We start from the raw sequence: 23035 nt of genomic DNA, 5'->3' as shown, positions 1-23035 counted from the left end.
TGGCCAGCGCGCGTGCCAAGTGTGTGTGTGTATGTGTGTGTTTGCAGTATGATTTGCACTTCTTCTTTCACCCCCGCTTCTCCTCACAGTTTTCGTTTCATATCAACACAGATTGCGCTCTTTACTCCCCACCTGCACCCAATCAGTTGGACTCGCAACAATGGCACACATCGCTCATCATATCATCACACCAGCGGTAGCCCGCGCGCGTTACTCTGGGCATGTCCTCAGAAACGGCGTCAAATGTGTCATCGTGCAGGATGAGAACGCGACAATGCCGGCGGCGGCAATGTGCATTCATGCAGGGCAGCTGAATGACCCTGTGGAGCTCCCGGGCCTGGCACACTTCTGCGAGCACATGCTTTTCATGGGGACAGAAAAATTCCCCAAAGAGGACGAGTTCGACAGCTTTGTGACGAAGGCGAGTGGTTTCAGCAACGCTTTCACCGCTGACCAGGACACGGTGTATTACTTTAGCGTCAGCGACGGGAGTCTTGAGGGGGCGCTGGAGCGGTTTGTCGAGTTTTTCGCGGCTCCCAGCTTCAGTCCCGGCGCAGTTTCTCGCGAAGTGAACGCTGTTCACAGCGAAGACGAGAAGAACCACAACAACGACTACTGGCGTCTCGATGAGCTGATTCGCAACTTTTACAACCCGAAGCACCCACGCAGTCGCTACGGCAATGGTAACATAACCACCCTGCGGGACGAGCCACAGCAGCGGGGTATCGACGTGCGCGAGTCGCTCAAGACGTTCTACTCGCGATGGTATGTAGCAGGTGGGGCGACGATTGTGGTGGTGAGCTCGCGAACGGCGGACGAAGTCCTGAGACTGATCGAGGAGCCTCTTGCGCGGATGAAGCAGGGGGTCGTTCCGCGGCTCTCTGTTCTGGAGGCCGACGAGCATCTTTTCACCAGTGCTGCGCTCGGCTCTTGGACCAACCTGCGCACCGTGCGGAAGATGCGTGAATTGCGGCTGATGTGGGCAGTGCGATCGCCGTCGTCGTCGTGGCGCACGACTCCGTCGGCGTACATTTCTCACCTCCTCGGGCACGAGTGTGATACCTCCGTCCTCGGGTTACTGAAGAAGCGTAATTGGGCGACGGGCATGGTGGCTGGCGCGCATCGCGTGGATGACGACTTTCAAGTCATGGATGCCTCTATCACGCTAACCGTGGAGGGATTTCGGAACGCAGTGAAGGTGGTGGACCTGCTTTATCAAGGTATAGGCCAGTCGATCGCGCAGGGTGTGAACACCGAAGTGTACGAGCAGATGAAGGCGGAGGAGCGCCTCTTTTTTGAGAGCACTGATGTTTGCACGCCAGCGGATCACTGCATCAGACTTGCGCAGAACGCCAACGCGACCGATCTTGAGCACTGCTGGATTGGTGGCGACATGGTGCTTGAGGACGATCTGGAGGCGACTCTGGACTACGTGCGTCAATTGACACCGCAGAACTGTGTGGTGGTCATGCAATGGGGAGACATGCCAAGAGATGCAGATGCCGACACCTTGGCAGCAGCAGAAGAGGCTGAGGAGCAGGAGGAGGGGGAGGGGGAGGAGGAGGAGGGCGAAGAGGAGGAGGAGGGCGAAGAGGAAATCGAAAAGGAAGCGGAGCAGGCGGGAGATGATGGCGTGTCGGGGGAGGCTCTTTTCCTTTCCTTGCCGGACTTCGCACAGGTGCGTGTGAACCAGGTATCGCGGTTCCACAAAGTGCTGTACCAGACGGTGAAGATACCGGAGGAGCAGCAGGCACGTTGGAAGAGTCTCATCGAGGGGCCGTATCCGCCGGAACTGGCACTGCCGTCGAAGAATCCATTCATTGCCACGGACTTCAAAGTTCACCCGTCCGCGGCTGCGGAGGCGGTCGAGGAAATCGTCTCCCCGCACGCTTTGACTTATGTGAGGAGGGACCCAGGGCACCACAGAACGTTCAAAACGGCACTGCGGTGCAACGTCCTTTCACCGGCCGCATATGCGAGTCCGCTAAATCGCTTGTACACACGTGTCATGCGCGGTATTTTGTGCAACGCGATCACCGAGATGGCCTACTACGCGACGTTAGCGTCGCTCTCGAACGAGGTGATCTTGTCGGCTACCGGACTGGGCTTTGCAGTGGAGGGTCCCTCGCAGAGGCTATACGAGTTTTTCTTCGCAGTGGTGCGCAAGGCGCTGTCCTCTGAGGTGCTCCAGGGCACTGCGGAGGAGTACGCGACCTACCTGGAGGCAGGCATGCGAGGGCTCAAGAATGTGAGGATGGACCAGCCGTACAAGGTGCTGCTTCATATGCAGAAGAAGGCAACGCATCACACGCACTACTTTTTCGACGAGATGATCGCGTGCGAGCCTGTCGCCACGTACGAGGGTTACCGCTCCTTTGTCAAACAGTATGTGGAGGGTGGCTTGCTCTTCGAGTGCTTCGTTGCGGGGAATGTGCTTTCTACGGAGGAGGTGCGCGCAGTTTTCGTTAATCCACTGGAGGATCTCCTGTCACAGTTAGCGATCCCCGTTCCCTTGAAGGAGAGCATTCCTCGTGTGCGCGATACGTACGGCTCGCGTGCAGGATCCGATAAGACAGACGAAAGCGTTGTGTCCTCCTTCGATGTCCTCTCAATGCCGCCATCGAACCCAGCTGACCCAAACGCCTCTGTTGTAGTTGACATCACCATCGGCGAGGCTACTCCGCGTGTGGTGGCGCTCACACAGACTGCCATGAAGCTCCTGTCTTCCTCGTTTTTTAACGTTCTGCGCACGCGGGAAGCTCTGGGCTACATTGTTTTTGCCCAAGCCTGTGTCGAGTACCACACTGCGCACGCAATGTTCGTGGCGCAGAGTGCACTGCCAGATGTGGATTGCGTGTACCTACTCTCCCGTATCGTCGCCTTTTTGTCTGCTGCGGAAGCGCAGCTGGACACACTGTGCACTGCAGAGGAGGTCGAGACGGTGAAGAATGGTCTCATTGCGGCGTTGGAGAAGGTGCCCGATACCGTCGAGAGTGATGCCCGGCGTCTTGAGGGCGAGTATTTGGACTTGTCGAAGTTCGAGAGCCGCCAGCTGACGATCGAAGCTCTCTCGATTATCACAGAGGAGGATGTGAAGTCACACTTTCGGGAGTTCTTCTTCAATAAGCGTCGTGGTTGCCGTGCGTTGGTGCTGTGCATGAATAGCGCCCGCACCGCTGCAGTCGATGCTCTCGCCGAGCCAGGCAACCGCCACGTTCTTCTGCCGGGCGTGAGGTCCACTCAAGATGATGGTGGAGAGGCCTCAGAGGACATTGCGGCGCTGATCCTTCCCACCTTTGCGGATGGTGGCAGCTCTATCGAGATTACTTCATTCGCATCAACTGCGGAATATCAAAGAGGGCTGCCCGTCATTAAGTCTAACACTTATTAATGCCACGAAGACTATGACTTATTGGCTGGGGCAGGCACGAGGGGATAATTCTCCACCGTAGCGCTACCTCCCCCCCCCCCCTCCCACTAACCACCCACTGCACATGAAGTGTGTGTGGTGTGGCTGTTTTGTGGGGGAAAAAAAGGTACAAAGTTTTTTTTTTTATAAATATCTGCTGCCGCATTTTTGCCTGGCGTTCGAGGCAGCGTGCGCATCATGCAGAATCAAAGCAGAAGATACGGCTCAACTCCGCGGAGTGCCACCTGTACGTTTTGCACTGCACACACGAACGGTTCAATCTAGGCACTGTGTGCCTCACCGTTTCTAAATCACAGGGAAGCTGCCATATATATGCTGCGTTTGGCATCAGCGAGCTGAACGCGGCTCTCCCTTTGTGTGCGAGTGTGTGTGTGTGTTTTAATTCCTCGTCTTTGCTGTTTTTGCCAGATTTTTTTTTCTGGACCATCATTTGTTCTCCGCCTTTCTGTACTCGGCCACAGCGTCTGTCTTTTCTGTACTATTCAATCCGTGCGAGTAGCGAATTCCTGCTGCACCGCACGAGCCCGATCTCCTTTGAGCTCGTCTTGCTCTTCTCATTCCACTATTCGCGGCTATATTTGTCTTCCTCCCCTTCCTAGTCATCAGAGGTGGTGGCGTGCTCGTCAGAGGTGCGGACAAAGAAGGGAGCGGCTCTTCCCTTCTGTTTTCAGCTGGCCGTTAGCGTGGCTGTTGTTCTCTACGCTCGGTGACCTCATGGATTCGGATGAGGAGCCTCCGGCGGCTGCGGCGAACACGTTCTCCACGACGGCGGTGCGTGCCGTGTCTTCGTCGGTAATCCCCCCCGCATTGCTGGCATCGACAGTGGCTTACAATTGCGAGTTGGACTCGTTGACAGAGCTATCCGCGCACTTGAAGCAAAAATGCGAAGATCTGTCGACTCTGCCACCGCAAGTGCCGCCGGTAGTCTCTTTCTGCGTGGGCGGCAGCCACTTTGCCGTCTCTCGACCGCTTCTCGAGAAGGATCCCGGGTCGCTGCTGTTTTTCTTAGCAACACTCCACTACTGCGGTGCGGTCTCAGCTGAAAACGCTGCAGATCCGAGCGTCTGCGCGCGCACGCGCATCAGCGGTGAAGCGGAGCCAATGGCCGAGTCCGTCATTGAAATCCCCTGTAGAGATGCGCGGCTTTTCAGCATGCTCCTTAATTTGCTACGCGGTTATAAGAACGCCATACCAGAAGATTGGATGGACTCCTGCCGGGAGGAGGCCGAGTATTACGGCTTGACAGGTTCATGGAACACCCGATTTCACATCACACCATCGAAGTACTACTTTCGTATTCCACTGCACAGCTCTAAGCTCGTCTCCGACAGCGTTTTTGCTGTTGCAAGCGACTTCTTCACCACCGGTCAGCACCACATCGACTTCAGCGTTTCCCAGTGTGAACGCGTAGCTGTAGGGATGATAGGCTCAAACGTCGGCTTCGGGGAGGAGCTAGACCCGCCACCGCTCGATGGCAGCAACGGTGCTTTCTACTGGAATGACGGGAAGCTCACCTTCCAGCTTGGAGAATCGCGTATCGTGGAAACAGGGCTGCCGTTCTCTGCTGGTGCGATCTTGCGCATTATATTCGACGCCGATGAGCGGATTGTGCGGTGGATTGTGAATGGAGAGTACTGTGCAGCGATGGAGCGACTGCCGGCAGGGCGCCAGTACGCCTTTAGCTCCATCGCCGCCCGTAGCTCTCAGGTGACGATTGTTGCAACGTAGTTGTTGTGTTCGGTGTAGGTGGGTTGCTTGCTTCCATTTGTGTGGCGGGTGCTGGAAAAAAAAAAGTGAAGCGGGTGAGCGCACGCATGCTTTCCGAAGGCCAGGAGGCGTCACAGCCGGTGCGATGCTTCTCATTGGCGACTGGCTCATGAGCGCCGGTCGCTATCGCTTTAGTGTACCCTGACGATGGGATCGCTGGGGGAAGGCTGGGGGAGAGGTGATGCTGTGACGGGGCTGCGCTACGTCGCTGCTTTCTCTCGCTGCTGAGGTTGTGTGTTCACCACTTCTTTTTTCTTCGGGGCTCTATTGCACTGTGTCATTTGTTCCTGGCTTCTATGTGCGCCTCACGTATCTCTGGCTCTGACGAGCACCAAGGACTGAGTACCTGAGACGGCAGGACTGGCGGCGACGCCGGGCGGTGCGCCGCTTGGTGGTTTTCATTGCCAACTCCTCTACACCCCTGACAAGGGGAGGGGGTGACTCACTGTGCCTCTCGCGTCGCGGGCGCTTGTTCCCGTCGAAGGGAGACTATGCGCATACCAAACGATGCCGTCTTCGAAACGACATCTCTCGTGGACTCCTTCGAGGGCACCTGCGCTCCATTCGATTCGAAGCACACGCGGCTCAATGTGGCGATCGCGGCGCGACTGCGGACATTGACGCAATGGGATGACGAGGAGGACACCTGCTGCGGTCCCAGCATCAGGGCGTATGCCGCGACCATGGCTGTTCTCACCAGGTGGCGGGGGTTTTCAGAGAAGCGGCTATGTGCTTGGAGATTGATGAATGCTCAGCACAAGTGGAGGGGTTGGAGGGATCTTCCGGTGTGGCGACTGATACAGAGATCGACGTGAAGCATACGCGACTGCCCAGAGATGTACATAAATGACTTCAATGTCGTACTCAAAGCATATGGAAGCGGTCCGTGTCATTGAATCCGCGATATGGCTGCGTCAGCGTGCATTCTAGTGCACCGGAGATCAGTGCTACCTATCCACAGGAGTTTGCTGCACCTGCCATGCTGCAGCGGACATATCATCTGTGCGCCGAGACCCCCTTCCCCTAATCGTTGTCATCAGGGGACATGTCTCCGAGCGCGCCATGTAATGACCTCCTGGCGCACTCTCACTTACTTTGGGGTGGCCCGCTTGTCACTGCCCTTTGGGTTTTCTCCTCTTCTTTCTCATTTGTCCGCCGCATAGTCCCTCTCTTACCCTCCCCCCTCTCTCTCCCCTTCCCCCCCCTCCCAAACGGCTCCTTCGATGATCTCTGGGAGTCACCCATGAAACCATGACAAATTGTACGGAGCCGAGTGTTGACGCGCGCAACATCGCGCCGCGTAGCGCACATTTTCGTCTCCGTCTTTCTCATCTGTCCCACCGCTAATATTTTGTTCCTGCCACGTCTCACCGCTTCGTTTCACTTCGTCACGTGTGGCAGATTTTCCGCGCGTGTGTGGTGTGTGCGCTTTCTGTGCCAGGTCGGCGTTGCACCAGTTTCTGTGCAGTTTTTTTTTTCCCACACCCACATTGAGTGTCGACTATGCCGGCATGGCTCTTGATGGAGCCTCCGGCTGCAGGAGAGGAGGGGGAGAGGCGTTCCCTGTGCAGCGGCCTGAGCGGCGTTTACTCTGTTGGACTGCATGTGTGTGCGATATTTTTGATTCTGTTTGTGTCGCTGCTGGGAGTGGCGATGCCGATCATGACAAAGTACATTGCGCTGTTTCTCGACAACCCGTTCGCATTCACAGTTGGCAAGACGGCCGCGACCGGCGTACTGCTGTCGGTGTCCACAATCCATCTGATCCACGAGGGCGCCGAGGGGTTCCGAGAAGAGTGCGTGTACGACTTTTTCAAGGGATACAAGCCGTTTTACTTCCTGTTTGCGCTGGCTGCCGTGCTCATGATGCAGGCGATCGACCTTCAGCTCGCCGCCATTGCTGAGCGGTGGCTGAGGGCGAGCCAGCAGCGCGATGTGCACGGGATGGACGTGGTAGTTGTGGACGAAGACAATGACGCTGGCGCGGTAGATGGGAGCTCTGCGGCTGTAGCGCCTGAGGGCGAGGGACTTGTGGCCAACGCCGGGCCTACGCACCTTAATTTGCCGAATATAGAGTGGCAGGCGGCCTCGTGGAGCCCTGCCCACCCCGGCGCGGATGACTACAGGGTGGCCTTGATGAAGGCGAAAGCGTCCTCTGGTGACGTGTTGTCCTCTGGCCATTACTCCCAGGGCCATTCCCATGCGGATCACGACGCTCACGGCCACCAGCACCTGACGGTTGCGCCACCAATGAATATGGGCTCCATTCGCCGCGTGATCTCCGCTGTGTGCATGGAGTTCGGTGTAACGCTGCACAGCATCTTTGTTGGTCTTACGGTTGGGCTAACGACGGACAACCAGCTGAAACCGTTGCTTGTGGCGCTTGTGTTCCACCAGCTGTTCGAGGGCATGGCGATGGGGTCGCGTCTCGTGGACGCCGACTTTGCTGGCAACCTCGAGACCTATCTTGCCCTTGTGTTCTCCTTCAGTGCACCTGCTGGCATGGCAATCGGAACCATCGCCGTGTCGGTATCTCCAAACGCGATGTCCGGCAGCGGCTTCGCGACGATGATCGCCATCCTTGACTCCATGTGCGGCGGCATCCTACTGTACCTCGCCTTCACGCTGCTGCTGGGCGACTTTGTGGCGGACGTGAAGCACTACTGCGCGGATGGGCTGCCAGGCCGCCGCAGGAGAAAGATAGCGCTTTATGTCTCTCTGTGGGCGGGGATGGGTCTGATGGCCTATGTGGGCATGTGGCTGTAGGGCCACTCCCGGCATCATGTGTATTTAGTACTTTGTGTGCATGCGCGCGTGCGCGTGTGCTTCGCCTGCGCGCTGCTTGCAGGAAACAAGCTAGCGACCGAGCTGCCATTGCTTTTAGTGGTGGTGGTGGTGCTGGTGCTGGGGAGGACGCCCAGGCTTTCTTGTCTCCGTTGCGGCACTTGCGCTGCATGCCTGGAGCAAACATCTTATTTGTTTTTCTGTGTCTGCCGCCAATGTACGCAGATGTGGAATACGGCCGCCTGCAATTCGTGGTGAGCCGTTATCCGCGCTATTAGTGAGTCGTTTGATTAGCTTGGTCTGCTAAGGCTGCGTTGTGTGTGCGACCGCGGAGAGGCGACTCCTGGATTAACCAAGTGTGAGCTGTTGAGTTGCACACATTGGCTCTTCGATGTATTCACCGGCGTACAATCACGTACTGCTGTCCTTTGCGTCCTTTCCGGCGTCTGAGTGCAGCGTTGTGGTGGAGCTTAGTGATTGCTTTGAGGGCCCATGGTGTTGTCGGTGCTCACAGGCGTACGGCTCTGTGTATGCCGGTATTTGCTTCGTTTTCGATCTGCCCTCCTGTTTCTTCATTTGATGTGTCTGCACGGCTTCTTTGGTGGCGCATATCTTTACGCATTTTCCATGCTAGTTTTCTCCACAGCCTCCTCCCCCATGTGTGTATGTTTCTGTGTGTCTTCTCATGTCGGCAGCTCACACCACTTTCACTCCTCGTTCGTTCTCTGTCTCCCCATTTCCCCTCCCCTCCCCTCCCCTCTTCATTCACCGAACTGCCTCGAAATTACGTCCTGCTGGCGCCTTCTTCTGATTGTTCACGTTTGTTGAGACTGCAGATGCGTGTCCGTGTGTGTATGTGTGTGTGCGTGTGTGTGTGGTGGTGGGGACAAGTGCTGCACTTTTGCTGGTGCGTGCATGTGTACACGTGTTCGAGTTCGGGTGGGGACTGGCAGTATGTCTGTTTTGTCCACCTAGGGGCGGCGCAGATGGTGGTTCCTGCTCTGCCCTTCCCTACCCCGAGCCTCGCACGCTTCTTGACTACCTCAAGAATGCGTTTACTCAAGGTTGCTCTTGCGACTCTACCAATGGGGGGTCTTTTTTTTCTTTCCAAAAAGTCCGGATGTGCACATCGAATGATGTATGGATGCATGACGCCTATCCTCCACAGAGCACCACCATGAGGGTTCTGTGGACAGCGCGGATATCTAAGAGGCTCACCTGATCTTGATTTTGAAAGCGACACTGGGGAGTGGGATTGCACTAACGTGTCGCGCTTTTTTCCTTATGCTCCGCTTCCTTTGTTGACGGGTGCCCCGACTGTGGGCCCACCTGAAGAGTGCGCACTCTCTTGACGACCCAGCGGGGGGGGGCCTTGTGCGCAAGATGTATTCTCATGCGGTTTCCTGTTCCCCTACACCGCTGTGTACATAAATGACTGTTCTGTGCACTCGGGGGAGGGGGGGCGGACCGTTCCGTGAACATTTTCTGGACTAACGCCACCCTTGTTCCTGTGAGGCTCTTACACTCTCATCCTTCTCTTCCTGGCCTCTTCGTCTGGCTCGCCGCTCCTTCGCATCAGCCCAGCTCTCACACTCTCTGTTTGCCATCTCCTTGCGCCACGTTGCCGCACTCGTTTACTAGCCCACGCCGCAGTCTTCATACCAGGGAGTGCGCTCTGCTCTCGGATACGCAGTCATTTTCTTATACTTCTCTGCACCCAGCTGCACTACCCCCCAGCCAAGTTCTCTGACCCCAGCAATCACCATGGAGCCGGCGAATATCAGTGTGGAGGCCAGCATGAGGTACCTCACAGAGCTCGGGTATAGTGTTTCCGCTCCTCTCCACGCGGCGGATGCTCTCGCGGCCAATACCGAAACACAAGAGCGTTCGCTATGCGACGGCTTCGTCGGGTCCTATTCGATGGGCTTGCACGTGGGCTCACTGTTCCTGATTCTGTTCGTGTCGTTCCTGGGCACTGCGATTCCAATTCTCGGCAAGTGCATCCCGGGGCTCATGAAGTACCCATTTGTGTTCTCCGTGATGAAGTCCGCGGCGACTGGCGTTCTGCTGTCTGTGTCGACGATCCACCTAATCTTCGAAGGCGCGGAGGCTTTTGCGGAGAAATGCATCCCCTCGTCGCTGACATCGTACGGGCCGCTGTACTTTCTGTTCGCGTTGATTGCTGCGCTACTAATGCAGGCGCTGGACATGCAGCTGGCGGACATTGCTGAGCGTTGGATGAGGTCCAAACGGAAGGCAGAGGCAGCGATGACCGAGGCCAATACCAAGAACTGTGAGCAGTGCTGCGAGCTCTCAGCTAAGCTGGGGATCGAAGCCGCCTCGGGCTCAGCGCAAGCGGAGAGTCCCATGAACGTGCGTGCGGAACGAAGCTGCAGTGTTTTTTCTGAACGCGAGCGTGAAGGCAGAGAGTGCGAGGGCGATGTGAAGCGAGCGGCGCCCAACACTGCGTTCAACGAAGGTGAGGAGCCGGTGACGACGCTAATACATGATTACCCAGAGCGTCACCATCAATCCAGCGATTCTGGTGCTCACGGCCACCAGCACCTGACGGTTGCGCCACCAACGGACATGGGCTCCATTCGCCGCGTGGTCTCCGCTGTGTGCATGGAGTTCGGTGTAACGCTGCACAGCGTGTTTGTCGGCCTGGCTGTTGGGCTGACGACGGACAATGAGCTGAAGCCGCTGATTGTGGCGCTTGTGTTCCACCAGCTGTTCGAGGGCATGGCGATGGGGTCGCGTCTCGTCGACGCGGAGTTCAAGGGCAGCTTGGATATTATTCTTGCCCTTGTGTTCTCCTTCAGTGCACCTGCTGGCATGGCAGCGTCAGCGATCGCCGTGTCTGCGTCGCCGTCTGCGATGTCTGGCGGTAACTTTGTGGCGATGATCGCCATCCTTGACTCCATGTGCGGCGGCATCCTGCTGTACCTCGCCTTCACGCTGCTGCTGGGCGACTTTGTGGCGGACGTGAAGCACTACTGCGCGGAAGGGCAGAAGTACCGCACGCTGAAGAAGATTGTCCTGTTCGCAGCTGTGTGGCTGGGGATGGGCTTGATGGCGTTGGTGGGCAACTGGCTGTAAGGCCTATCTTCACCCCTCCCCTCTCCCCTGTCTGCGTAAAGTGTGATTTACACATATATTTCGTGGACGTGCGCTCCTTGGCGGGTGCGCTACACTCAGGCATCGGTGCGGCCCCCTTTTGTTTCTCGCCCGGTTGTTGTTTTCTTTCTGCTCTCTGTGTGCTTCTTCTGACGGGATGCCGGCTTGCAAAATCGTCTGTGCTGTCGTCGAGACGCCCCAGAGGAGAGAGGAGTCGACTCGTCGATGGCGTCTGCCGCCCTGCCCATGACAGAACAGCACCTACAGAGACGGTAGATTCGCATAGCCGATTGGCTTTAATTTTTTTCTTTCTCTGTGTGTTGTCTTCAGCACACCAGCGGTCTCTTCGCCTTGTGTCTTTCCATTGGCCACCTTTCCTCCACCCACGCCTTCTCCCACCCCTTCTTTTACCTGCCCCCTTAGTGGACCCTCTCTACCCACGCACGTGGCCGTGCGTTTTCTGAGGGAGCCGTGGGTGTGACTTTCATGCTGTGCAGGGGGCGATTGCGGATGTCAAAGGCAGTGCAAGCGGGTTGTGGTGGCGAGGGAGGGGGAAATGAAGCGTTTTCTCTTTTACACCTCTTCATAATATTTTCACACGGTGGGCGTGTGTTCTCTTTTCGACTCTCTGGTGGCTGCTGTCCCCCTCATCCCCTCGCGTTTTTCCCTCTCTGGTGTGCGTGTGCGTGAGACGGCGCACACCACTGTAAAACTACGCTACGCCGTGTGTCACTTGAGTTGCGCATGTTCCCTCTGCATGACTGCGCATAGTTTTGCGTGTGCGACGGAAAACCCATGTAATTATCCCCCCTTTGTTTGGCGCCCTCCCAGCTTTTCTATTTTTGTGCTTTTGCTCCCCCACAAATGCTTTCTTCTTCGTCTCATGGCGTGAGTGCACTCGTGCGTTGATGGGTAGAGACGGGGCCGGTGCCGCTGCTCGGTTCTTCGGCGCTGCTGCCCGCCTCTCCCCTCCATCTCCTTCCTCACCCTGGGCTTTCCCGCCCATTTTTCCCCCTGTCCTTTTCATATTTCAACCTGTATTTCTCTATTTTGATGACTTACTCCAACTCTTGTTTTTTTTCATAAAGTTGAACAACTTCTGCGGCTGCACTTCTGCGCCGCTTTGCGTGAGGGAGTATTTATAAATTTGTGCGTGTGCGTGTGTGTGTGTCTTTATCTGGGATGCGGTAGCCGTAACTCATTGTCGAATTTGAGTTGGATAAGTGGGAAAAACCGAACATAGAGGTGAGTCCTTTGTGGCCAAAAAAAGAATAAGGGGCTCCGTAACAGGCACTTGTGCCGTGTGTGTGGTATTCCTGTATAACACTCTGTACGCCTTGGCTTTTGTTTTTGTTTTTGTGCGTCCTCGCGACCCCTCTACCCCGCTGGCTTTGAAGATGAGCCAGGTCGCGCAGCAGGCGCGCCAGACTAACCTCAGGTGCAGGCGATCAAAAAGAGGGGTCCCGACGGAGAAGAGGAAAAATAAATTCAACCGAATTCTGCGAAGGTGCGGGTAGCCCACGCAGCACCTGTGATGGGTGTTGCCACCGTCTGGAGCCGGTGAGCCTGAGTGTTCTACAGCGTGCTGTGATGCACCGGGTGCGCGTATGCGCATCTCTGCCGAAATGGTATTGCTCCGCGCAGTCATTGCGTGTTTCATGCTCTTGGAAGTGTGGACCATGTCCCCATCTCCGTGTTCCTCTTGCCACTTTCGAACCCTCCCTCCCTCCCTCCCCTCTTCCCTTTGCGCCTCTCTGTTTCTACCTCCCCTGTGATGGGGTAATTTCTGCCGTCTACTCCCTTGTGTATGAAGTGGCCAGCTGCTGTGAGGGGGTGGTTTGCTACGGTGTCGCTGACGCCCCACTCTGGAAATGCGTGTGTGTATCGGTTAACGAGGAGGGGCGATATGATGAGGCATAAATGGATCGCTGACACTAAGAAAGGGCACCCGCCCAAATGCAAGACAAGACCCGTTACGCTTTTGATTCTCTGATTGGCTCTCTGTGAATGGTTCTGCGACTGTGCGTGACTGTGTGCGGATTTGTGTGTGCGCCAATGGCGACGGAGGGCCTCCAGGCTGTGGCGTTTTCCCTGTATCCCTTTGCGGAGGAAGAGGCCATCCGAGGTGGTGGTGAGGGCTCCCTCGGCGCCGTGGGGGCCTACGCTTGCCGGGCAAGCGAGGAGGCCGATGGAGAAAACGCGGCGTTGTGGTTGACGCCGTGGATTCCTCATCGGTGTAGGAATCGTTCAGCCGAAAGGCTACGTGAGTCGGATGGGTGTTTCCCGACAGGCTGATAGAAGTTGGGGGTGGTGGTGGTGGTGGTGGGGACAAGTGCTGCACTTTTGCTGATGCGTGCATGTGTACACGTGTTCGAGTTCGGGTGGGGACTGGCAGTATGTCTGTTTTGTCCACCTAGGGGCGGCGCAGATGGTGGTTCCTGCTCTGCCCTTCCCTACCCCGAGCCTCGCACGCTTCTTGACTACCTCAAGAATGCGTTTACTCAAGGTTGCTCTTGCGACTCTACCAATGGGGGGTCTTTTTTTTCTTTCCAAAAAGTCCGGATGTGCACATCGAATGATGTATGGATGCATGACGCCTATCCTCCACAGAGCACCACCATGAGGGTTCTGTGGACAGCGCGGATATCTAAGAGGCTCACCTGATCTTGATTTTGAAAGCGACACTGGGGAGTGGGATTGCACTAACGTGTCGCGCTTTTTTCCTTATGCTCCGCTTCCTTTGTTGACGGGTGCCCCGACTGTGGGCCCACCTGAAGAGTGCGCACTCTCTTGACGACCCAGCGGGGGGGGGCCTTGTGCGCAAGATGTATTCTCATGCGGTTTCCTGTTCCCCTACACCGCTGTGTACATAAATGACTGTTCTGTGCACTCGGGGGAGGGGGGCGGACCGTTCCGTGAACATTTTCTGGACTAACGCCACCCTTGTTCCTGTGAGGCTCTTACACTCTCATCCTTCTCTTCCTGGCCTCTTCGTCTGGCTCGCCGCTCCTTCGCATCAGCCCAGCTCTCACACTCTCTGTTTGCCATCTCCTTGCGCCACGTTGCCGCACTCGTTTACTAGCCCACGCCGCAGTCTTCATACCAGGGAGTGCGCTCTGCTCTCGGATACGCAGTCATTTTCTTATACTTCTCTGCACCCAGCTGCACTACCCCCCCAGCCAAGTTCTCTGACCCCAGCAATCACCATGGAGCCGGCGAATATCAGTGTGGAGGCCAGCATGAGGTACCTCACAGAGCTCGGGTATAGTGTTTCCGCTCCTCTCCACGCGGCGGATGCTCTCGCGGCCAATACCGAAACACAAGAGCGTTCGCTATGCGACGGCTTCGTCGGGTCCTATTCGATGGGCTTGCACGTGGGCTCACTGTTCCTGATTCTGTTCGTGTCGTTCCTGGGCACTGCGATTCCAATTCTCGGCAAGTGCATCCCGGGGCTCATGAAGTACCCATTTGTGTTCTCTGTGATGAAGTCCGCGGCGACTGGCGTTCTGCTGTCTGTGTCGACGATCCACCTAATCTTCGAAGGCGCGGAGGCTTTTGCGGAGAAATGCATCCCCTCGTCGCTGACATCGTACGGGCCGCTGTACTTTCTGTTCGCGTTGATTGCTGCGCTACTAATGCAGGCGCTGGACATGCAGCTGGCGGACATTGCTGAGCGTTGGATGAGGTCCAAACGGAAGGCAGAGGCAGCGATGACCGAGGCCAATACCAAGAACTGTGAGCAGTGCTGCGAGCTCTCAGCTAAGCTGGGGATCGAAGCCGCCTCGGGCTCAGCGCAAGCGGAGAGTCCCATGAACGTGCGTGCGGAACGAAGCTGCAGTGTTTTTTCTGAACGCGAGCGTGAAGGCAGAGAGTGCGAGGGCGATGTGAAGCGAGCGGCGCCCAACACTGCGTTCAACGAAGGTGAGGAGCCGGTGACGACGCTAATACATGATTACCCAGAGCGTCACCATCAATCCAGCGATTCTGGTGCTCACGGCCACCAGCACCTGACGGTTGCGCCACCAACGGACATGGGCTCCATTCGCCGCGTGGTCTCCGCTGTGTGCATGGAGTTCGGTGTAACGCTGCACAGCGTGTTTGTCGGCCTGGCTGTTGGGCTGACGACGGACAATGAGCTGAAGCCGCTGATTGTGGCGCTTGTGTTCCACCAGCTGTTCGAGGGCATGGCGATGGGGTCGCGTCTCGTCGACGCGGAGTTCAAGGGCAGCTTGGATATTATTCTTGCCCTTGTGTTCTCCTTCAGTGCACCTGCTGGCATGGCAGCGTCAGCGATCGCCGTGTCTGCGTCGCCGTCTGCGATGTCTGGCGGTAACTTTGTGGCGATGATCGCCATCCTTGACTCCATGTGCGGCGGCATCCTGCTGTACCTCGCCTTCACGCTGCTGCTGGGCGACTTTGTGGCGGACGTGAAGCACTACTGCGCGGAAGGGCAGAAGTACCGCACGCTGAAGAAGATTGTCCTGTTCGCAGCTGTGTGGCTGGGGATGGGCTTGATGGCGTTGGTGGGCAACTGGCTGTAAGGCCTATCTTCACCCCTCCCCTCTCCCCTGTCTGCGTAAAGTGTGATTTACACATATATTTCGTGGACGTGCGCTCCTTGGCGGGTGCGCTACACTCAGGCATCGGTGCGGCCCCCTTTTGTTTCTCGCCCGGTTGTTGTTTTCTTTCTGCTCTCTGTGTGCTTCTTCTGACGGGATGCCGGCTTGCAAAATCGTCTGTGCTGTCGTCGAGACGCCCCAGAGGAGAGAGGAGTCGACTCGTCGATGGCGTCTGCCGCCCTGCCCATGACAGAACAGCACCTACAGAGACGGTAGATTCGCATAGCCGATTGGCTTTAATTTTTTTCTTTCTCTGTGTGTTGTCTTCAGCACACCAGCGGTCTCTTCGCCTTGTGTCTTTCCATTGGCCACCTTTCCTCCACCCACGCCTTCTCCCACCCCTTCTTTTACCTGCCCCCTTAGTGGATCCTCTCTACACACGCACGTGGCCGTGCGTTTTCTGAGGGAGCCGTGGGTGTGACTTTCATGCTGTGCAGGGGGCGATTGCGGATGTCAAAGGCAGTGCAAGCGGGTTGTGGTGGCGAGGGAGGGGGAAATGAAGCGTTTTCTCTTTTACACCTCTTCATAATATTTTCACACGGTGGGCGTGTGTTCTCTTTTCGACTCTCTGGTGGCTGCTGTCCCCCTCATCCCCTCGCGTTTTTCCCTCTCTGGTGTGCGTGTGCGTGAGACGGCGCACACCACTGTAAAACTACGCTACGCCGTGTGTCACTTGAGTTGCGCATGTTCCCTCTGCATGACTGCGCATAGTTTTGCGTGTGCGACGGAAAACCCATGTAATTATCCCCCCTTTGTTTGGCGCCCTCCCAGCTTTTCTATTTTTGTGCTTTTGCTCCCCCACAAATGCTTTCTTCTTCGTCTCATGGCGTGAGTGCACTCGTGCGTTGATGGGTAGAGACGGGGCCGGTGCCGCTGCTCGGTTCTTCGGCGCTGCTGCCCGCCTCTCCCCTCCATCTCCTTCCTCACCCTGGGCTTTCCCGCCCATTTTTCCCCCTGTCCTTTTCATATTTCAACCTGTATTTCTCTATTTTGATGACTTACTCCAACTCTTGTTTTTTTTCATAAAGTTGAACAACTTCTGCGGCTGCACTTCTGCGCCGCTTTGCGTGAGGGAGTATTTATAAATTTGTGCGTGTGCGTGTGTGTGTGTCTTTATCTGGGATGCGGTAGCCGTAACTCATTGTCGAATTTGAGTTGGATAAGTGGGAAAAACCGAACATAGAGGTGAGTCCTTTGTGGCCAAAAAAAGAATAAGGGGCTCCGTAACAGGCACTTGTGCCGTGTGTGTGGTATTCCTGTATAACACTCTGTACGCCTTGGCTTTTGTTTTTGTTTTTGTGCGTCCTCGCGACCCCTCTACCCCGCTGGCTTTGAAGATGAGCCAGGTCGCGCAGCAGGCGCGCCAGACTAACCTCAGGTGCAGGCGATCAAAAAGAGGGGTCCCGACGGAGAAGAGGAAAAAATAAATTCAACCGAATTCTGCGAAGGTGCGGGTAGCCCACGCAGCACCTGTGATGGGTGTTGCCACCGTCTGGAGCCGGTGAGCCTGAGTGTTCTACAGCGTGCTGTGATGCACCGGGTGCGCGTATGCGCATCTCTGCCGAAATGGTATTGCTCCGCGCAGTCATTGCGTGTTTCATGCTCTTGGAAGTGTGGACCATGTCCCCATCTCCGTGTTCCTCTTGCCACTTTCGAACCCTCCCTCCCTCCCTCCCCTCTTCCCTTTGCGCCTCTCTGTTTCTACCTCCCCTGTGATGGGGTAATTTCTGCCGTCTACTCCCTTGTGTATGAAGTGGCCAGCTGCTGTGAGGGGGTGGTTTGCTACGGTGTCGCTGACGCCCCACTCTGGAAATGCGTGTGTGTATCGGTTAACGAGGAGGGGCGATATGATGAGGCATAAATGGATCGCTGACACTAAGAAAGGGCACCCGCCCCAATGCAAGACAAGACCCGTTACGCTTTTGATTCTCTGATTGGCTCTCTGTGAATGGTTCTGCGACTGTGCGTGACTGTGTGCGGATTTGTGTGTGCGCCAATGGCGACGGAGGGCCTCCAGGCTGTGGCGTTTTCCCTGTATCCCTTTGCGGAGGAAGAGGCCATCCGAGGTGGTGGTGAGGGCTCCCTCGGCGCCGTGGGGGCCTACGCTTGCCGGACAAGCGAGGAGGCCGATGGAGAAAACGCGGCGTTGTGGTTGACGCCGTGGATTCCTCATCGGTGTAGGAATCGTTCAGCCGAAAGGCTACGTGAGTCGGATGGGTGTTTCCCGACAGGCTGATAGAAGTTGGGGTGGTGGTGGTGGTGGTGGCGGGGAAGAGAGTGTCTTTGCGGCTACCGAGTTGCGCATGGAGGTGGAAGAGGGCTTTACCGCACTTTGCACTAAAGAAGGGCGGGGGCAGGGGCACTGAGACTCTCTTCTTCTGGTACCATTGGGGTGTTGCGCGGGGCCGGAGGTGAGTGCCACACGTGTCGGTAAGGCAGGCGGCGGTAGTGTCCAGGGTTGCGATGCAGGTTTTTAGAATGAGACGTGGCGGATGCGGCGAATGAGGAAGTACGAGGGGATGGAGGAAAACCCTCAATCCAGTTTTTTTTTCTGCTCAGCCTCTTTGACCTTCCCCCCCCTCTCCCCCCTTACGGTTTAAACTGTGGAGAGACGGAGCAACTTGACTGTGTATCGAACTTCAATTTCCGTTCCCCTCGCGGCAAGTTGGGTAGTACACTTTATTCTCCTCCTCCTCCACCTGCGCCCACTCTTCCTCTGCCTCATCGTCTTTTGTTTCGCCCTTCCTCGTCCTCATCCAATTTTGTACTCCTCTTGGCATTTTGGTCGGTATTTTTCTTCTCTGGTGTGTGGTCGGGCCGGTATCGTGCGGCGTATAGAAAAAGGAACAACATCCTTTGGTTTTCCATGCACCTCATTGATCTCTCCGTTCCACTATATGATGGGATGCCAGTTTACGAGGGGGACCCACCGGTGCGAGTCACGAAAGTGTGCACCCGCGAGAAAGACGGGTGGGAGGTGCGGCAACTTCACATGGGCACTCACACCGGCACACACGTTGACGTGCCTGTTCACATGCACGAGGGCGGAAGCAACCTTGACGGCGTCCCCCTGACACAATACTGTGGGCCGGCAGTGGTGGTGACAGTCGGAGCTGTATCGTATCCGGTGAAGATGGGACTGCTATTCTACGAATCCGTGCCAGCTGACTGTGTTTCGCGCATTGTGGCCGCTGAGGCGCCGTTTGTTGGTGGTCCACTGGAGGAGGAGACAGAGAGGCTGCTGCTGGGGCACGGTATCATTACCTACACAGACCTCACGAATGTCGAGGAGTTGATTGAGAAGCGCTTCATGTTCTATGGATTCCCGCTGCGTATTCAAGGCGGTGATGGCTCGCCGGTGCGCGCAGTGGCCATCGTTGACGACAGGTCAGGGTGCCGCGGAGGCGATTAGAGGACAAGCTCGGGAGATGCTCCCGGTCTTTTGGTGCCCGCGCATCAGGGTATGCACAGTTGCGTATGTCGTTGTGTGCGCAGCGATTTTTTATAGGCATTTTCCTCCTCCTCTAGCGGTATTCTCCAGGATTGTTACAGAATTAGGGCGCTCACATCGTTATATGCTATCTCTTATTTGTGATGCACGCATTTCCCATGTGTTGCCTGCGAGTGCGGAAGGTCCGCGCCTGTCGAATCTTTGTAGGGGGTCTGTGCTGTGGAAGGTTCGTGTGTCCACTGATTGGAATCCCGAGAGCGCATCTTCTGTGCGATGTCTTGACACATGCGCGTCTGCTGGCGCAGTTGCCTTCATCACCTTTCTTCCCTATCTGCACTGCTATTTCGTTTCTTTCCTTTTGAGATAACATTTTGCCGTTTCATCCTGGAAGTACACCGGCACAGAGGAGACGCCTCTCCCCCCCCCTCCTCTTCCCCCTAATCGCAAAGTCACACTCACACAGGTAGAGAAAGAGAGAGAGAGGCCATCGGGGAGACGCCGACAGAGTTTGGTCTTCATCCTTGCAAGAAAAAAAAGGGGGAAAAACATATCGTTGGCTCCATACCCGAGGAATCTTACCGTTCTGTCTGAATAAGTTAAACACAACAGCATAATGTGGCGCGCTTTGCAACGTACTTGGTCCCCATTGCCACGAATGGTGGTGACGCGCTGGCAGTCAACCGGGGGCGATGCTGGTGCAGCAGCAGCAGCAGCTGTGCCTCCTACGAACCAAAGTGAGGAAGCCAATAAAGTGAACTCTATGGCCTCAGGCACGACGCCAGGTGCGGCGGGCGGCCGCAGCATTCCCCAGTGCTCCGCAGACTCGGCGCCGTACCGCTTTGCCGCGGACGAGGTCCTCGACGCGATGAAGAAGCGCGACTTTAATGCGGTTCAGACACACGCCACGAAGCTCGTTCAGAGTCGGTGGAGGGAGGAGTACAACGTCCCCGCTGCGTGCGTCGTTATTTTTGCGGTGATGTGGTATTGGATCGCATGGACGCGCCGCTCTGTTCGCCGGAAGTGCGAGGCGATAAAGGCCTCCACGAAGCAGCAGACGGAGGAGATGGTGAAGATTGTGCGTGACATGACAGAGAGGTGGAAGAGCGACATGGCCAAGGCGAACAAGCAGATGCAGGGTATAATCGACAAGAACAGCGAGTTGACGCGTGACATCGATCGCATGACCACTGCGCTGCGCTCGTGCTCCATTCGCCCGACGGCTGCCTCCGCTTCAGCGATGCTACCCACGGCTTCGGTGGTGAAGCGCGTTGCGCTCTTGGACGAGGAGACCCCGGCTGAGGCAGCGCCAACTGCTGCGGGCGAGAGGGGCGAGGCGACGGCTGTGGCGAGGGAAGATGAGTAGTAGTGAGCAGGTGTATGCTCTCCACTTTTGCTGTCAAGGCGGTTTAGTGTATTTGACAGATGCCTACGTGCGGCATATATTCTCGGTCTTTGCGCACTCTCTCTCTCTTCCGGCGGTTTGTTTCCCCCTTTTTTCACATACACACACACACACACACAGAGAAAGCTGCAGTCTAGCACGGGCTAATGTGTTTGTCTGTCTGTCTGTGAGAGAGTGGTTGTGGGGAAGGGGGGGGCGTTAGCGGCGATCAGGCCCGAGTGTGATGGGAGGAGGAGTAGGCGGGACTGCATGCAGAGCGGGCTGGGCCATCACCGGAGAATGCGTAGAAACAAGACCACTCGGATCATATCCTACGAGGAGGGGACTTTGGTGTTTGTCCGTTTTGTGGTGTTTCCCTTGCGTGATGGAGAGAAGGGGGGATGGGGTGGCCCTATTGAGCGCTATGGGGGTGGGGGGGGTGGGGGCACGCATGAGCACATGTAGTCAACGACAAAATTGGTGATTTCTCGGGGAGGCGTGTGTGTATGTATGTGTGTGTATATTAAGTTCCACACTGATTAGGAGGGGGGGGGCTGCACCGCCTTGAAACAAGAGCAGGGGTGACTATATCGGCTTGGTCGCCGCTTTTTTTTTCTGTATTTCCTCATCCGCCTGCGGGGATAATGGCCTGACACACATCATTCCCTTGCGTCCCCCCCCTCGCTCAGTGTGATACCAGAGATATATACATATATATACATATATATATATACTTCTCTGGTTTCTGGAAGTAGGGAGTGTTGTGGTTATCCCGTTAAAGACGCTGTTGAATTCGATAAAGGACTCACAGGTTTTCTTTTGCGTCTTTGGGGAACGCCCTCTACATCGGTGATTTTGAAATACACACTTTGTCCCCCCCAAAAAAAACAGGCACACACCCTAAGCAAAAAAATCAACGGCGTGCATTTCGTAGCTTCTTATTCTCTCGTCACGCGGGGAACAACTCATCTCGAAGGTCTACGGCGAAGACATCCCTAGTCACACTAACGAGGTCTCCTGTCGACAGTGAAACATCGAGGGCTTTTTGAGCCAGGCTTCACGCGGGAAAAGTTCGCCTCTCCCTTCACCTTCTCCAAAAAAAAAGAAAGACATGCAGTACGTGTTTGACAAGCGTCATCATCTCTTCATTCCTCGTGCCACTCTTGCTAGTACACGCTGTGTATCGGGACAGAGCTCCTCATTGTGAGGCTGCTGACTAATCACATCGGTCTTGTTTCGGAGAGAAGCGTGCGCAAGAGTTTCACCCACTGTCTACGAGTTCTTGCACGGGGTGATGGCTTCGGCTTCGTTGAGAATATGGAGGCGAACTGCCTGCAACTGTCCATAGACGACGTGACTCCTATCCCGGGGCCTGGGACGCTGCTGAGCGGCATCCGCAGGACCAACTTGAGCCGGGGGGGTGCGAAGCAGTGTGAAGGGCGGGGGGTTTTGGTGATGAAGTGAGACACTCCGGAGGGGAACAAAATATTTGTGGAGCTGCTGTTCTGCGCCACCGTAGTGTTTTATGTGCGCAGGACGGTGATAGGGATGGCGGTGGAAAGGGGTTCTTGCAGTGAAGAACTCTCTCGCTGGTACGCCTAACATTACTGTCGGGCTTACTGCCAGCCAGCTCTCGCCGTCAGCGTGTATCCTTGTTTTTTTTTTCTTTGGTATGTGTGTAATGTTTCCTACAGGAATGACGTGGCTACTTCTTAGTTCACCCACACGCGGCGTTTCGGTCTGCACCACCACCGGCACATCCACTGAACTGCGCTGACAGCGCCCCACCGTTCTCAACTTCGCTCAGACACTGGAAGGGCAGTCGCTGTGCTCAGCAGTGCTGGGAATTCGCACACGTGCTGACCTGCCGGCTGAGGTGGCGGCACTGATCGCACGAATTTGTTTCCACTGCTCTCGACAACGGTGAGCATGGTCAAAAATTTGTCCGTATGAGTGGAGAATAGCCAAGCGACTGTGGTACTGCCCTGGTGCCCGAGCTGTCCGCCAATGTCGAGTAACGGGTGTACTCCCACTTGCCGACATGTGAGGAAATTATGGCGGTAGTGCTGGGGAGGGATGCCGGGCTGGTTGATGCGCCCCCGCCCCCTCCGAGGTGCCGCAGCTCAGCGGCATCGGCGCGCACATGCTGCCGCGGAAGATCGACAGGTGTTGCACTACAGAAAACCCCAGAAGACAGCTTCGACTCATCCTACGGGTGAGCGCCCACACATCCCGCTTTCACTGTGAGTGGCTGCTTCTCTGAAGAGGCGGCCTGAACGGAATACAAAACAGGATCCAGCGATCTTTCTTCACTGCACTCTTATGTCTCTCTCCAATCGCCTTCCACGCCCCTCCCCTCCCCCCTCCACATTTCACTCCACTATCTCATTTATTTACAGCGCGTGTGATTTGAAAAAGGGCCAACACTCTCTCGACAAATGCCTCTGGGCTCATCCTCCCCATCCTCCCCATCCTCCTCATCCTCC

At 56.1% G+C, this 23035-nt stretch overlaps 7 protein-coding genes across 7 annotated transcripts; all 7 read left to right on the top strand.

Moving 5' to 3' along the window:
- Window positions 1-160: 160 nt before the first annotated feature.
- On the top strand, window positions 161-3391 carry JKF63_04018 (uncharacterized protein; the record flags this gene model as incomplete). Its single annotated transcript, XM_067900013.1, has 1 exon — window positions 161-3391. One exon carries the CDS (start codon window positions 161-163, stop codon window positions 3389-3391), a length of 3231 nt encoding a protein of 1076 aa, XP_067755219.1.
- Window positions 3392-4144: 753 nt separating this feature from the next.
- JKF63_04017 (uncharacterized protein) lies at window positions 4145-5158 on the top strand (the record flags this gene model as incomplete). Its single annotated transcript, XM_067900012.1, has 1 exon — window positions 4145-5158. The coding sequence occupies one exon, from the start codon at window positions 4145-4147 to the stop codon at window positions 5156-5158; it is 1014 nt and encodes a 337-aa protein (XP_067755218.1).
- A 1542-nt stretch (window positions 5159-6700) lies between these two features.
- On the top strand, window positions 6701-7963 carry JKF63_04016 (uncharacterized protein; the record flags this gene model as incomplete). Its single annotated transcript, XM_067900011.1, has 1 exon — window positions 6701-7963. The coding sequence occupies one exon, from the start codon at window positions 6701-6703 to the stop codon at window positions 7961-7963; it is 1263 nt and encodes a 420-aa protein (XP_067755217.1).
- Window positions 7964-9745: 1782 nt separating this feature from the next.
- Window positions 9746-11080, top strand: JKF63_04015 (uncharacterized protein; the record flags this gene model as incomplete). The annotated part of the gene is made up of 1 exon (XM_067900010.1): window positions 9746-11080. One exon carries the CDS (start codon window positions 9746-9748, stop codon window positions 11078-11080), a length of 1335 nt encoding a protein of 444 aa, XP_067755216.1.
- A 3224-nt stretch (window positions 11081-14304) lies between these two features.
- JKF63_04014 (uncharacterized protein) lies at window positions 14305-15639 on the top strand (the record flags this gene model as incomplete). The annotated part of the gene is made up of 1 exon (XM_067900009.1): window positions 14305-15639. The coding sequence occupies one exon, from the start codon at window positions 14305-14307 to the stop codon at window positions 15637-15639; it is 1335 nt and encodes a 444-aa protein (XP_067755215.1).
- Window positions 15640-18583: 2944 nt separating this feature from the next.
- On the top strand, window positions 18584-19129 carry JKF63_04013 (uncharacterized protein; the record flags this gene model as incomplete). The annotated part of the gene is made up of 1 exon (XM_067900008.1): window positions 18584-19129. The coding sequence occupies one exon, from the start codon at window positions 18584-18586 to the stop codon at window positions 19127-19129; it is 546 nt and encodes a 181-aa protein (XP_067755214.1).
- A 652-nt stretch (window positions 19130-19781) lies between these two features.
- On the top strand, window positions 19782-20531 carry JKF63_04012 (uncharacterized protein; the record flags this gene model as incomplete). The annotated part of the gene is made up of 1 exon (XM_067900007.1): window positions 19782-20531. The coding sequence occupies one exon, from the start codon at window positions 19782-19784 to the stop codon at window positions 20529-20531; it is 750 nt and encodes a 249-aa protein (XP_067755213.1).
- Between the last annotated feature and the right edge of the window lie 2504 nt (window positions 20532-23035).

Source organism: Porcisia hertigi, chromosome 31 (assembly GCF_017918235.1).
Source record: "Porcisia hertigi strain C119 chromosome 31, whole genome shotgun sequence".
NCBI classification, from domain to species: Eukaryota; Euglenozoa; class Kinetoplastea; order Trypanosomatida; family Trypanosomatidae; genus Porcisia; species Porcisia hertigi.
Note: the sequence above shows the minus strand (reverse complement) of the source record. Positions and strands in the feature narration are given on the sequence as shown.